We start from the raw sequence: 16,245 nt of genomic DNA on the forward strand, positions 1-16,245 counted from the left end.
AACCGATTAGAGCAGGATTTAAACAGAGAACCACGAGCCTTCATCTGATGATCTAATCTGAACTAGAACCACGAGCCTTCATCTGGTGATCTAATCTGAACTAGAACCACGAGCCTTCATCTGATGATCTAATCTGAACTAGAACCACGAGCCTTCATCTGGTGATCTAATCTGAACTAGAACCACGAGCCTTCATCTGATGATCTAATCTGAACTAGAACCACGAGCCTTCATCTGGTGATCTAATCTGAACTAGAACCACGAGCCTTCATCTGGTGATCTAATCTGAACTAGAACCACGAGCCTTCATCTGATGATCTAATCTGAACTAGAACCACGAGCCTTCATCTGATGATCTAATCTGAACTAGAACCACGAGCCTTCATCTGATGATCTAATCTGAACTAGAACCACGAGCCTTCATCTGATGGTCTAATCTGAACTAGAACCACGAGCCTTCATCTGATGATCTAATCTGAACTAGAACCACGAGCCTTCATCTGGTGATCTAATCTGAACTAGAACCACGAGCCTTCATCTGATGATCAAATCTGAACTAGAACCACTAGCCTTCATCTGATGATCTAATCTGAACTAGAACCACGAGCCTTCATCTGGTGATCTAATCTGAACTAGAACCACGAGCCTTCATCTGATGATCTAATCTGAACTAGAACCACGAGCCTTCATCTGGTGATCTAATCTGAACTAGAACCACTAGCCTTCATCTGATGATCTAATCTGAACTACGTGTATCTTGTCAGGGAAAATATCCGCGATGGTTGGTACGTCCATCATATCCATTTTCGCCCCATAACTGACTTGAACTTCGTAATAGCTCATGTAACAAGTTTGGGGAAGAAGTATTGTTAAGTCAGCTATGGCGCAAAGCGTGATATGCAAATACTTGCTACGTACCAGTTAACCTCGGGATCTTTGTGTTCACATGCTGAACGGAGTAACCCTTTTTCGTTCAACCTGTATAAATGAAAGGCCAAAGACAAAGTTCTGTTCTGCTACTCTTTTTTATTAAAGAAACATTTCATCATTATAATTATTGATTACAATTCATATTATACAATAATAATTACAAACATTATTATAAAAGTTCACACAAAAATTAACGAAGCCATCTGAAGAATTAAAAAGTTATTTCAGAAATGCGGAATTATACTCAATATCTTACCTGAAAAATGAAAAGCCAAAGACAAAGTTCTGTTCAGCTACTCTTTTTTATTAAAGAAACATTTCATCATTATAATTATTGATTACAATTCATATTATACAATAATAATTACAAACATTATTATAAAAGTTCACACAAAAATTAATGAAGCCATCTGAAGAATTAAGAAGTTATTTCAGAAATGCGGAATTATACTCAATATCTTACCTGTATAAATGAAAGGCCAAAGACAAAGTTCTGTTCAGCTACTGAAGAACTCTGTCTCTGTTCCTCGCATTTATACCCCCGTACATCCTCCAAAATTCCTTATCATATTTGTTATATCTTGATAATCTGTAATATTGACATTGGCTTTTAATTCAAACTCAAAGCCAACACAATTATTTCCTTGAAAAATCTATAATTTAGCGTTGCATAACTTCACTTGTAAGGTTTTGCATAATTTTTAATTTCATTTTTCTTGTAAATAATATATACAAATGCTTGACCTCTGGTGACTGATTTCTTACACTCCGATTGGTTACACGTTTCCTCTGACCAGAATCAATTTCACCCTCATGATCTTGTAAACAAGCTAAAAACATACATACTAATAATCTCCGTCACCTCACCTCACGGTGAAAAGTTCAGACATTTTTGTTCTGCATCCTACTGTTGTTTTTGTCCCACGTTATTTTGCCAATTCATTACTCCATTCATTACTTTTCTTCCCTCTTTCAGAATTCTATCATCTATTTTATGCATTGCAAATTTCGTTATGATACACCCACCTTTTTTCGGCACTCGAATAAAACCAAATAGGGGCATTTTTCCTTCAGACATTTCAGGTTCTGGGTTAGATCCCAGCGTTATGTATAATGGAAAAGGAGAAACACCGACTATATGTAACGATACCGGAATTCAAACCAGGGTTCCCTGGATCTCCAGGCAAGTGATTTACCATATACCAACTACATATGTACATGTAAGTTACTAGTACTCCGTTACCGCGGATCAAACCAGTCTGAACTGGTTTCGTATTAACCAATTGACAATCTCATCAAAATTAGATGTTCTGGATCGTCTATAGTCAGCTGTTAAAAATGTAATTTTAAACAGAGTTAGACTGACCAGTTGACCAACTGATATCTTGAAATAGATCGTCCTCAAAAGAATTGGGGAAATGATTATCAAAATGTAAAATCACGTAAATTCCTTCTTCCAAGCGAATTAAGATTGAACCAATTTTTTATTTACAAGGAAGGCTAAAATGAATGATTATGTATGTGTATATGAAAATCTACTTAAAACGTGACTTTCTAACAAACAGGAAGCTTGTAATTTGCTAAAATTGTATACAATCATACTCATTTAGCATTGATCAGTTTGTATAAACCATAGCTTATATACCAAAATAACACCATGTACATTTCTACTAACCATGTGCGAAAAAACTCCAGATAAATACATACCAGATAATCGTCTTTTGAATTATCATTTGATTTTTAAATCCGTTTTCTTTAAAGGCATAGGGTCTATCTTTGATCTTAAAAATGACATCACAATATTTTGCAAGAAGAACAAAAAAACAAACAAAAAACAAATTTGTAGTATTAATTTTGAGTTATCTATAGCTGCAGCGCTGTGAAATTGAAGTCATTTTGACGTTTAAGCCATTTATAAAATGTTTGTCTGGAGGACAATATATTAAACTGGTACCCCATTGATTGGTGGCTACACACAAACATAAAAGATGCGAAGTCAACAGGGTACCAGTTTAGGCAAATGAGAACAGGGAATTATTTTGTAATTACTATCATATCCAATGTGTTTGTAAACATTCTGAAGAACTTTTTGTGATTTTTTAAGTTATGATCTTAAATTTCGCCACCTTTTTGGAACATGCAAAATTTCACCAATACCTTAGAGCCTATGCCTTTAAGAAATGAATTCATTATTTTTTCGTTGGATGAAGCTATACCACGACAATAAAAGACGGAAAAATTGCATCATTGAAGGTGGAAAACTGCATCATTGCGCGTAGCGTATGATGCAGAATTTTCCGGCTTTTTTGTGGTATACCTCCATCCATCCTCACAAGTCACGGTATTGTGATTGTGTGGAGAGTACGTAATCACAAAACCTTGACTTGTGAGGATGACCTACATCCAGCGAAAAAAATAATAAATTCATTCCTTATCATTAAAATATTTCAAATCATTGATTCTAAATGATAAAACATGATGTGATTTGAGTTGAATTAACGATTTGTTCTTGGACTATATTCTAAATATAACCATGCGACGTAGGTTTTATTAAATTTATTAAGAACTAAAGACAATGGCAGATCTGAAATTAACAAATCACACACCACATTACACATGCAACAAAATATACAATTACATAAATTCATATTCGTATTTCCCTTTAAAGAAGTCAAAATATTCCAATGAAATGTACATGATCGACTTTATTACTTTACTTCAAAAAGTAACAAATTTTATAGTCCTTGATCAAAAAACGGCCATTTCATAGTAGAGAAATATACTGATAAAAAATAGTTCAACTTACATAATTATCAATCAGTTAATAATAAACATTTCAAATCTATACCTTAAGGTGTGGCACAACGGGCAGGTACATGTATAGGTCTACTCCCTCTAAAGCAAATTTCCCGCACTGATGAAAATAGCCCGCGAAACTTATTTATAGAAGAAAAAGTGGTTAAACTGGTTTTAGCTAGAGTGAGTGAATTCCTACAAACAACCTGGCCAATAGAATGTTGTGAATAGATTTCATTCAATTAATATAGCACAGCTTAGTATTGAAAAATATGTAGAAAATTCAATTAGATATAAAGATCATCCTGCCACATATGTCATTTCGAGATTGGCGTAGTAATTTGTGAATTCACAACAGGAAAACCGTCAACGAAAGCCGTTAATGGTGGCTTCCATAATCTGTTGAACAAAGGAGTTTCTTGTGAACTGAAAAGTGTAGTTTTAAAAGGATGACTTGGAGACAATTCCTGTGGAGAGAAAATTGTTGGAATTTTGTTGAGTGAAACTGGAATGAAGTCCAAGGTTTGATGTTGGTACTAACGGAAAGCGTGGGACATGATCATGATGTGGGATGCGATCAGGGACCAAACAGGTAGGGTCCTTTTGAGAGTTGTCACGGCTTCAAAGTGGACAAGTGAATGTTACAGAGGGTGTTGCAAGTGCATAAGGCTGTGACAGCTGTTGTAACGTCGTACGGAAGCCTCGTTTCGGTGCCCACACATAAACATATTTTGCCGGAGTTCGAAACTATCGTCGTTAACGATTAAGGGCTTGTATATATTGCAGTCGCTCTGAGGCAGTGTGCGGTGTATCTGATATTTTTGTTTGTGACATGAAGAAATTGTCACAGGGTACGAACTGGACTATTGTCATCCCCAATTGAGTACATTCAACTCTCAGAAGCAGACGAATGTTGTTGTTTTTTGGGTCCTCAAATAGCCATGGTTTTTTTTTTCATTCTGCAAATATCATTTATATTTGATATTTGTTTGTTTTTGGTGAATACAATTATATAGATTGATATGATTGTTTTAAAGTTTTTCTTTTCAGGATTCTCAATCTACATTTTTTTTTTATAAATACGAAGCATCCAGAGGAATCCCCAACATTCTGGGCAATTTCCCCCTGTTGAGTACGATATACATATACCACTAATTTTTCAACTAATGAAAAAGCATGTAACATGTAAAATTAATTGATAAAACAATACCAACTTTAGCTCAACAGAGATTATTGTGTCATTTGTGATGTGTTCCCGCTCACCGCTATTTTAAAAAGCATTTCATTTTCTTATCCGAAACAGCTCAACCAATTTTAATCAACATTAGTATATTTTAGCATTAGCTGTAGCATCTTTGGATGTAAAATTCCAAACACTGTTATATTTTGAATTTTCATAGATTACTGACATTTACATGTGTCAACTAAATAACACATGGATTAAGGTTTTTGATATTTCTAGAACCTCATGACCTGTATACATGTATGTCAAAACACATTTTGCTATTACTAATCGTTTTATACTGATAGAATATTTGGTTGAACCGTCATACTACACGTATCCTGACCTTGACCCTATTCGTAATCATTCTTTACTGGACTTCGCCCCCGGTCTACTTCACTAACAGGATATTTTGCCCCAGTCCTCTAAACACCTTACGCTCAACTGTTGTCCTGTACGGAGCCCTCTCATCCAGTTCTGTGTAGTCATACGGAATTTTGGACCTAACTAATAATGCTGCACAGGAAATTGGACCCCAGATTTCTTTGAATACAGAAATTGTCTCTCTTGTGAATGAATCCTACGAAGCATATTTGGATATTTTCAAGAGTAGACCCCAACATATAAAAGTTATAGGTGATAGTAAACCTTTATTATATCGACAAATTCATAGACAAAAGAATTTACACATTTTCAATGATAATACTTTCCTTACCTTTGTACATATAACAAAGAATATGACATGCAATATTCATCAATCTCCGGAATCTCAAAACACATATCACACGTTAGAATCTTGAGGGTTAATATATCATTTAATTATTACTTGGGTTAGAAAATCATTAGATTTCTTGAACTAAGACTGGCGCTAGTTCCACTCTTCTGATTAATTCAATGTTGTTGATAATGTCATGTCGCTTCGCCATGTGTCACGAGTTGCAGGACCTGACTGTCACGAGTTGCGGGACCTGACGGTATATGTTTTGTTAATAGTGTCCTGTGTGTTGTATCTTGTCAGTTTTTCAGGCGTTTTAAGTAGCCTGGACCGACTTGTCCGCGCAGACGCTGGGCCAAGAGAGATTGTTTGTTCCACATTTCGGACATCTTCGGTCACTCTCATCCACTCATCCATTGGACGACTGGCACCGCCTGTCTGCTCGACCTCGACAATCATGCCATAAGCCTGAAGCAAAACAGTTCATTTTACCCCAAAGCAAATCGTATTTTTGAAATTCAATATCATTGTCATATTTAACTTTATCATAAATGCTAATACATCATCGTTATGAATTTATGCGTACGAATGTTACTAGTTTGATATTAAAGCTATATGACCGAAAACACGCGCGATGTAGGGTTCAAAGTTTGGTAAAAAGTATTACACTGCTTAGCTTCCTGCTTAACAAAATATGTAACATTCCTATTATCCCCCCCCCCTCCTCATGGTGCGAGGTTTGTGGGGGAAAAAAATAAAGATGATAAAACAACAAACATGACCGAATCAAATATAATATTCTTGCCCGAGTTATTGGTCGTGTTTGTTAATCTGTAACAAGTGGCTTAGTTTGGGTTGTTTTGTTTACGCATCACCATTGTAGGTGAAAGTACTGGAACCGGTCACGTGACTTGGTCTAATTGTTGAGAAATGAGACAGCAACATATGATACCAAATAAAACATGTGATATTGAAAACACAATGTACTAATCAAGGCAGGTTGATATTATAATTTCTAGGTTAAATGTGCTACATATGGATAGACATTTCTCAATTTAATAAAAAAAAATTATCTTGTGTTGATCTAGTGGTAATTCCTTCAAAGGGATTGGGTAATTGAAATTGCTGGTCATGTTATTTTAATGAACCTTTTCAGAGATAATTTACCCAATTGTAAAAGGCTGCGGCACCGTTGCTGACGTCACGGATTTCCTCGAGTGAGAATGGAGCAATGATCCGCTTTGCTTCCAAAGCCACATCTAGGAAGCAGTACTTTGGATCAAACATAGCCACACGACGCATGATGGACTCCTTCCCTGAGCGTGACAAAATCGTCTGGCATGTTTTCCAGTCCTGGTATAAACCAAACCTTAGATTAGATGATCGGATTCCAGAATATTCATTTTCCATCGAATGTACTCATTGTAAATTCACTTTACCTTTACATCCTTCTTTGGATACTCTAGCAACACAAGGACGGCCATGATGGACTGTCTCACGCCCTCTGGCGGATGTGTGTAGGTTCTCAGTTCTGCTGCAGTTGTTTGGTCCATAACAAGGATATTATGACGTAACCTCTCTATTCTGGAGAGTTTGTCCCGCAGGCGCTCTGCTGTAACTAACTGTAGGTTCAGAATACCATCATAGTTGGCTTCTTTAGCATTCCGGATTGCGCGTTTAAGTTTTTCAAGATGACGAGTTCTTGAAGCAGCAGCCAATTCTATTTGAATTAAATAAAATACGTCATAGTCTAAATATGTGCATCATTCAAATTACTCATTACAAAGCATAGCATTACATAGCGAGATTGATCTCTGTTCGTTATTTTCACCTAGTTTTGAATAGTGACTGAGATTTGATATTGTACCGTCTTTATAGTTTCGAATAGTGACTGAGATTTGATATTGTACCGTCTTTATAGTTTTGAATAGTGACTGAGATTTGATATTGTACCGTCTTTATAGTTTTGAATAGTGACTGAGATTTGATATTGTACCGTCTTTATAGTTTTGAATAGTGACTGAAATTTGATATTGTACCGTCTTTAGCATTGAGTAGTCTCAGTAGTTTCCTTGCAGACATCAGTGTTGGGTCATCATCCGCCGGTTTTGTGTCCTCGTAAGCAACAATCAGTTGCTCCAATGCATCACGGTCTCCCAGCTCCATTGCACGTCGCTTCAACATTAGAATATGACGTCGCTTTCTCACCATGTCCAACGTAGCCCCCGTTTTCATTCGATCTTTTGTCTCTGATTTGGTTTCTGCTCTATCTTCGTCTTCTTCTGCTTCCTCTTTAATTCTGTCCATAATTACCATCGGATCGTCCTGCATCAACTCTGTTGTTGTTTTACGGTTGAGCTGGTAGCGGGCGATGCAGGTTAACAGCCCGAATTCATCTTTGTCGTATATGTTCATCATATACTCGCCGTAGTCGTTCAGTTCAGTCAGGAAAAGTTTATCATTATCATGATCTATTATCTCTATCTGGGAGCTATCAGGGGGGTCGTTCGCATGGAGTCGCTGAAGGCAGCAGACGACATCTAAATAACCACGTGGTATGGGAATAAGGGCCTCGTTATCGGCTGTTTGAATAGTTTCTGTTAGAGCTTTTGTTGGTCTAAACTCTTCCTTTGTATCTCTGTATGCATGACCATCGGAAAAGACGAGGTATGAATGGACATTGTATACACGACTGCGTTTCGGATTTTCGCGCGCAAAAACGTTAACAGAGTATTCTCCCTTGACTGGCAAATCGATGTCAAATGCCCATCGGTCCTCAATAGTTTGACGGTAAGACTTCAAGTATTTCAGTGCTTCAATGTCTGTTGTGTGGATCTCAACCATCAATTCTACGTAGCTCATGGCCGAAAATTCCAGTCGAATTCGCCCGTCTTTCGTTTTAAACCGCCCCTTTTGAATCCTTGCATTTACACCGATATTTTCCGAAACGGGTTTCTTTCCAAGTATTCCATCAGGTACATTAGGGAAGGGTTTGTTTTGAACTTCGTCGTTACTGCAACTGATGAGGTAATTCAATATATTGTCAGCATCCCCTGGCATGCCTTCTTCATTGGCGTAAATTTTCAGAGCATATTCCCCACCCTGTGGTAACCGAATGTGAATAAAATGTTCCCCATTTTCTTCTCTGACAAGAACATATTTACTGAGCGTTGCTTCATCTAAGTTGATGCTCTTCAAAAGCTGGTGTATTTCCATCTTCTTGTTAGTGCCCAGTTTGATGTCAACTTTACCGTCCTCCGTCACTATAACAGCGCCGTCGTGACTCTTCGGTACAATACCAGAGTCCTTGGTCTCTTGGACAGGACCCCAACCGATGGCGGGCTGGTCGGGAAGAGGCAGACAATTACTCTTTGGAACTGTGATTTGTATCATGTGGGAACAAATTAAGTCAAATGAGCCATTTTCCTTTTCATCCTTTCCATATACATCCAGTTTGAATTTACCGGACAATGGAAATCTCATAGACAGTTTCAGCAGTCCTTTGGTATGTTCCAGAAGAACGAATCGGTCCAATCTCAGATGATGCCGGAACTCCTCGTCAGATTTGTTTCTATACATGGCGTACCGGAACTCATAGTTCTCGGTCTTTTCTTCTGGGAAACCGAAACGCAACCCAAGTTCACCGCCTTCCGGAATAATGATTTCTTTCCATTGGAAGTCATCCAGTAAACTGATTTCCATAGAATAGAAACGCTCCCGTAGGTACACGTGCTCTTCAAACTCCGTCACGGAAACCGGAGTTTGCAAACACTGCCACTCCTCCTCGTCAGGGTAGTGAGTCCATATAAACTTCTGGGGATCCGTCATGAAGTAAAACTCATTGACCTCATTTTCCACGTGCTGGTACGCTCCATCATCCTCCTCGTCCTCGTCTACGTAATTTCCTTCGTTGTCCACCAATTTCCAGTCCTTGGATTTTTTACCTACGACACAAGCTGAAGCCCAGAATGCGTCGATGAACCGCCATTCACCTTTGAGGTAGATGGCGTTCCACTGGGCACCCATATTTTCCCTGTTTACTTTGCCTCCAACTTCATAGGCGGCGCTCTTTGTCATTCCATTGATGATAGCACACGGTACACCCAGCATGCTGGAAAATAAAATGTATTCCAAATTGTAATCAAATTATTATCAATATGATCTATCATCATAATTTCTCTCAGATATAATTTTCGATTATAAAGTATATCATAAAGAAGTAAATTAGATACTTGGCTAATAGTATCATAGATATGGAGTTATGAGATTGATCACTGTTCGTTATCCTCGCCTTTCATTTACATCAAGCTTGCGCATGTAATAGATATAGAATTAAATTGATAAATGTGAATATTGATTTTTTTCTTGTCAGATTTTTTCTAAACACATTCCACCAAGTTAACATTTATTATCTGTTGTGTAACTTTAGATAATATGTATACGGTGTGACCGTTGGACCGAGCGAAGCATGTACGTAATGGTCACTGGAATGTCCCAAGTGGTAGTCATAATTCCGTTAAGTACGGTAGATTATGATTCATTTAAAAACATATATTTTGAATGAAATTTCCTTGCGCTCAACACCCAGTAACATCTCAATATTAAAGGAGTTTATATGGGGACAACAGTTTTACATGATCCGCCTATTCATTGAACGCGGGAAATAAAACGCAAGGCGACGTAAACTGTGCATTGTGACGTCACATTTAGCTTCGACCTTTTTCTCTTTTTCAAAGCAAACAATTATAAACAACAATAATACATTCCGTATGCAATGAAAAAGGCCGTTAAAAGTAAACAAAATTAACCAATAAATTCAAAATGGTAAAAAAGTAACCGTAATTTTATCGTATATTCTTATTCAAAGAAACTCATGAACTCGTTCATCTATTTAGTCGCATTACGGTTTTATATGTATTTATTTGCTAAAACCTGTTACAATGATAATTATACTATTCACTTTGAACAAACTGAGTGCTTAAATTACGAATTGCACGCCAGAGTCTTCTATTATTGGCATTCAAAATAAAACACGAATAACTGTTGAAGCAGGTAATGAAAAAAATAAATGGCGGCGCCCATATGGATCACGAAAATTTCAGCGAACGTATATGGAGATTATCTCTTTTTCTTCTGCTGATTTTGACTTTTTTCTTTTACATACGTGTTACCTTTAGAGCCTTGCTTCGCGGACGGGCCGCATGTACAGTCAACCTAGTGAATGCTGAAAGTGATGGTTAAGTTCTAAAGGCTTAATACAGTTCCATCTTGACTCTCTTTGAACACGGATTCTTTTTAAATTGCAACGTCTGATCTTTTCAGTATGTAGACGTTCTATTTCCCCCAACATTTGTACTCTAGTTATAGTGATGCTTCTTTTTAGTTTCATTTATTTAGTTTTAGTTTCTGTGTTCTATGTAAATAATCTATCGTCCCGAAGAAGGAACAAATCGTCCCGAGAATTTGACCATTTCATATCGTTCGTATTGTTAGTCATTTTTATTATCTTTATTTTCATATCTCCAATGTAAAAACTTAAGTTTATGTATATTACACTGCACGAAATTAGACTATTTTACTTTAGATTTTATATTATCCATCATCGAAATTTAATCGTACTGAATGCACATGTACCAGGAGAATAGATGGCCCAATACCATCTGACACATTGATAAGCATATTGAAACCCGACACTCTTCCTGATGTTTTGATTTGTCATATATTATTAAAATGTTTGAATTCAATTTTTTATTTTACTGTGGAATGAATTTCACATCAGTATTCGGTAAATTGATTCATAACTTACTGACAAAGCCCCCAGATAAGGTGGGCGTATCCCCCCTGGCTGGTCTGCATGCTGATGAAGTACTCCAGTGGTGAATTAGGGGGAGGTTCATCTGTGGACTTTAGATTGTAGATGTCCTGATGTACCACCCACAGAAAAATGGCCCGGGTCAAGGCCATATCATTCCAATAGTCACGGAACTTAAAAAACTTAATGACGTCATCAAATGATCCCACCAATAGCTTAGAAGGCGCCTGTTTCAATAGTTGAAGAAAATATGGTTATAGGCTCAAATATGTATTATATAAAATAATATTTTTTCTTTCCACTTTTAAGATGCGCTTTTATAATTGAATAAGATAGCAGTTGTTAGCTAGCCCCTTCTTCAGGTAAAATTTTCTTCGAAAATATTATGATTGTTGATATGTACAGTTTCAGGGATACATAACCATAACTATATGGAAGGATATAGAAAATTCACAGAGAACATAGAAGCTACAATCAGAGGGGAGCAAAGCACAGGTAACACAATAACTACATGTACAGGTGGGGTATAGTATAAACAAGTGAAATTAAAAACCTACAGGTTAGGGAAAATAAAACAAAAGTAACACAGAAACTATAGGAAGTTAAGAGTAAACACACAAGCTACAGTCTGGAGAGAGATTAAGAACACGGGGAAAGTGGAAAAAAAATAGGGAAAACAAAAAGTACAAGTAGGCAAAAGTGAAAACATAGAACAAAAAGTACAAGTAGGGAAAAGTGAAAACATAGGAAAAATAGTAAGTACAAGTAGGGAAAAGTGAAAACAGAGAAAAAATACAATTAGGGAAAAGTGAAAACATAGGAAAAATAGAAAGTACAAGTAAGGGAAAGTGAAAACATAGGAAAAATAGAAAGTACAAGTAAGGGAAAGTGAAAACATAGAAAAAGTACAAGTAGGGAAAAGTGAAAACATAGGAAAAATAGAAAGTACAAGTAAGGGAAAGTGAAAACATAGGAAAAGTACAAGTAGGGAAAAGTGAAAACATAGGAAAAATAGAAAGTACAAGTAAGGAAAAGTGAAAACATAGAACAAAAAGTACAAGTAGGGAAAAGTGAAAACATAGGAAAAATAGAAAGTACAAGTAAGGGAAAGTGAAAACATAGGAAAAATAGAAAGTACAAGTAAGGAAAAGTGAAAACATAAGAAAAATAAAAAGTACAAGGAAAAGTGAAAACATAGGAAACACAGAAACCACATGCGTAGTCAGAGTAAAAGCTCAGGAAAACATAAATTCCAGGTAGGGAGAATGAAATCACAGGGAACACAGAAATTACAGGCGATGGGATTGACTCTACCTCTACAAGTATCTAATATTATATTATACGTCAAGAACATTTTATGTTAGAATAATCAAGTCTTTAGAACAGAGTGATGATTTGACATAGAACAATAGCATAAATTTCAGTATTTTCTTTCGAATTCAGAACTCTCAATGCACATGCACGACTTCAACAAAGGTTTCACTAACATTTGTAAATATGTAGCAAAAATATCTACTGTGAACTTCAATAACCTGAATGTGTTTGCAAATACAAAAATAAACTGGGTTACCACTTATTATACCCCCCGCAACAAGTTGTGGGGGGGTATACTGGAATCGGGTTGTCCGTCTGTCTGTCCGTCCGTCCGTCCGTCTGTAGACACAATGATTTCCGGGCTCTAAAGCATTATCCTTTCCACCTACAGTCACCATATCATATATATGGACTACCCATGGGATGAAGTTGTTCCCTATCGATTTTGGGGTCAAAGGTCAAGCGCACTGGACATCGAAGTAGCAATATGGTTTCCGGGCTCTAAAGCGATATCCTTTCCACCTACAGTCAACATATCATACATATGGACTACCCATGGGATGAAGATGTTCCCTATCGATTATGGGGTCAAAAGGTCAAAGGTCAAGCGCACTGAACATCGAAGTAGCAATATGGTTTCCGGGCTCTAAAGCGTTATCCTTTCCACCTACAGTCACCATATCATACATATGGACTACCCATGGGATGAAGATTATGGGGTCAAAAGGTCAAAGGTCAAGCGCACTGGACATCGAAGTAGCAATATAGTTTCCAGGCTCTAAAGCGTTATCCTTTCCACCTACAGTCACCATATCATACATATGGACTACCCATGGGATGAAGATGTTCCCTATCGATTTTGGGTTCAAAAGGTCAAAGGTCACGCGCACTGGACATCAAAGTAGCAATATGGTTTCCATTTAAATTCTTTAACGGCTTTTTTCATCGCATGGAGATGCTGTGTTCCTAGATACCTTTTGGATCATAATACTGAAGTTTGACCTATTACCAACACCCTTTGGGAGATTGGGGTAAGCGGGGGATATTCTTAGTGAGCATTGCTCACAGTACCTCTTGTCTTCACATTAATTCGCTACTGCAAGGCGGACGAAAATACTACCATAGCAAGATAAATAACATTAAGCTTTTATATCTTTTACAAACTATCACATTTTCATTTTATCCCTTGTCTTCCTCTATGAGGGTGACTATACTATGTTCCACTTAAACGTTCAAATAACTACCAAATGTCCCTCCATCACAAAAGAGTTTGTAATAATTAAAACGCACCGCTAGGATGTATGTATCGATGTCCTTGTACATTGGAAGCTTGAAGAACTCCTCCTTAATCGTGATGGCGGGGTTTGGAGGAGGCAGGTCCCGTTTCTGTTCCGGAACATGGCCATCTAGCGTGGGTATGTGTTCCTGTAGAAAAAAAGAATCAACGATCTCTGATTTATTTCATACCTGTTGTATACGTGCCGTATGTTGCATGTACATATATACATTTTATTCTGAAAACAAATAGCTCTTTTTTGGTGGTAAAACACAGATTTATGCTACTGATACATTCAATCAGATAAAACACAAGTGCTTAAATCATAGAAAGTTACACAAATTCCCGAGTCCCTGAAAGATTAGTTTACACAGAAACTGATTCCGGACCAAAAAAATCAGGAGATTCTCAAAGATCAATGCTACTCAAAATCAAAAAAAGGAAATGTACATTATAAGAATTTTTATCAAACCTTATCGAAGTCGGAGATTCCGTGCAGATTCTTCGTCTGATTTATACCCATTCTTTCTTTGTTTTCTACACAAAACTTCACATATTTTTTAACTATATAACCGCCATTTTGTTTCTTGTTAGGTGTGCGAGTATTGGTATCTAATGAAATCGGATTACTGCGATTATGAATAGAACACAGACCCCTAAATCTCCCTGGTTGTATCGTTATTGTATAGTGGATAATCTGCTCTTAATCTCCTCCAAGCCAATCCAAACGATTGCGACATCGTTCTATTACTTCCTGCTGTTTACCTGTGGATGAAGACGATTAGGAAAGTGTAGCAACATATTCAGTATGGCGTAGATAAAGTTTTCGTATTTTGCTTACCTTAGTAATGGATTAGAACATGTGTCTGCGAGAATTATATTAGATGTACATCCAGTCCCTGTCTGCAGTGTTCTGAAGCACGTCAATGAAATGAGTGACACGTTTAATGTCGAGCTTGTAAAATCATATAACCAGAATAGTAGAATTATATTTAGTTGAGGAAATTACCAGTACAAACTTTAAAAAATATACTCCTTGCCAATTTTTTTTTTTATATTTCGTATATTGTTTTGTGAAATTGGTAACAATTAACAAAAAAACACAACAAATTCCCCCCTCCCCCGAGAACAAAACCATGTTAAATTGAGCAGAAAAATAGTACTGGCGATAGTAAATGTGGCCCCAAAATGATAACCTATACACTCAGAGAGAGAGAGAGAGAGAGAGAGAGAGAGAGAGAGAGAGAGAGAGAGAGAGAGAGAACTTAGGCACTTGAGTAAATGAAACAAAATATTTTTAAAAATTCAGATCGTTCGCTTTGAGATATTTTCGTGAAACCAGTGATGTTGTCACCCAGTGGCATGCCTCTCTGATTCAATATTACTGCAGTCAAATTCATTAACGTTAATTTCTAACAATATTTTTTTAAAGAAAACAAATTAGCATTCCTAAGTTATCGCTCTTATCCCCTTTGATATACATGTACATTTGCTGTTTTGGAAAAGACAGACGGACGAGGGACACTGTCATTACATAAATTCTTTATTGTTTGCATAATGAAGACGATGTCCTTCATAATTCTCAGAATCCTTAGTAAATTCGGTGAACGATGTCTTTTTATATAACACTTGTACTCTGCTGGCAGCAGGTGAGTGAACCAATCGGTGTAGTAGCTATGTGACGTCTTTTATCTATAGAAAAATGCAATGAGTTAATGATTCCAACCAAACATGGTGATCCTGCAGTGATTCTCATTTCAATGGGCCAAATATTTGAGTTGAAGGTAACTTTGCAATGTTTTAAGTCTGTCCGAATAAGTTTCATTTCCCCCTCAATTAAAGTTTATGAAAAGCCATTTAATTTCTTCGTTAATATAAACCGGAATCACAGAGTACATCAAAGTTAAGGAGATTTACCGATTACTGATCTGTAACTGAGGATATGAAACTCAGCATATTGATAAAGTATGATACTGCATTAAGGATAAAATTTTATACGTATCATGCAAATAATTTTTTTTTTTTAAACTAAAAAGAGAGGTTTTTGACAATACATGTATATTGTATCACAACTTATTAGAATAAAATAACATGGGTCACATATAAGTTCTCAAAGTCAACGACAGAGTTGATAAAATTAATTTCACCCCCACCCCGACAATTCTAAATAGCACGTAAAA

At 36.7% G+C, this 16,245-nt stretch overlaps 1 protein-coding gene across 1 annotated transcript; it reads right to left on the reverse strand.

Moving 5' to 3' along the window:
* Positions 1-5,588: 5,588 nt before the first annotated feature.
* Positions 5,589-14,503, reverse strand: LOC125668909 (uncharacterized). Its single transcript, XM_056162281.1, has 6 exons — positions 14,080-14,503; positions 11,470-11,702; positions 7,703-9,774; positions 7,103-7,383; positions 6,831-7,016; positions 5,589-6,131 (listed from the first exon to the last, which is right to left on the reverse strand). The coding sequence occupies exons 1-6, from the start codon at positions 14,110-14,112 to the stop codon at positions 5,901-5,903; spliced, it is 3,036 nt and encodes a 1,011-aa protein (XP_056018256.1). The 5' UTR covers positions 14,113-14,503; the 3' UTR covers positions 5,589-5,900.
* Positions 14,504-16,245: the final 1,742 nt, after the last annotated feature.

Source organism: Ostrea edulis, chromosome 4 (genome assembly GCF_947568905.1).
Source record: "Ostrea edulis chromosome 4, xbOstEdul1.1, whole genome shotgun sequence".
NCBI lineage: Eukaryota > Metazoa > Mollusca > Bivalvia > Ostreida > Ostreidae > Ostrea > Ostrea edulis.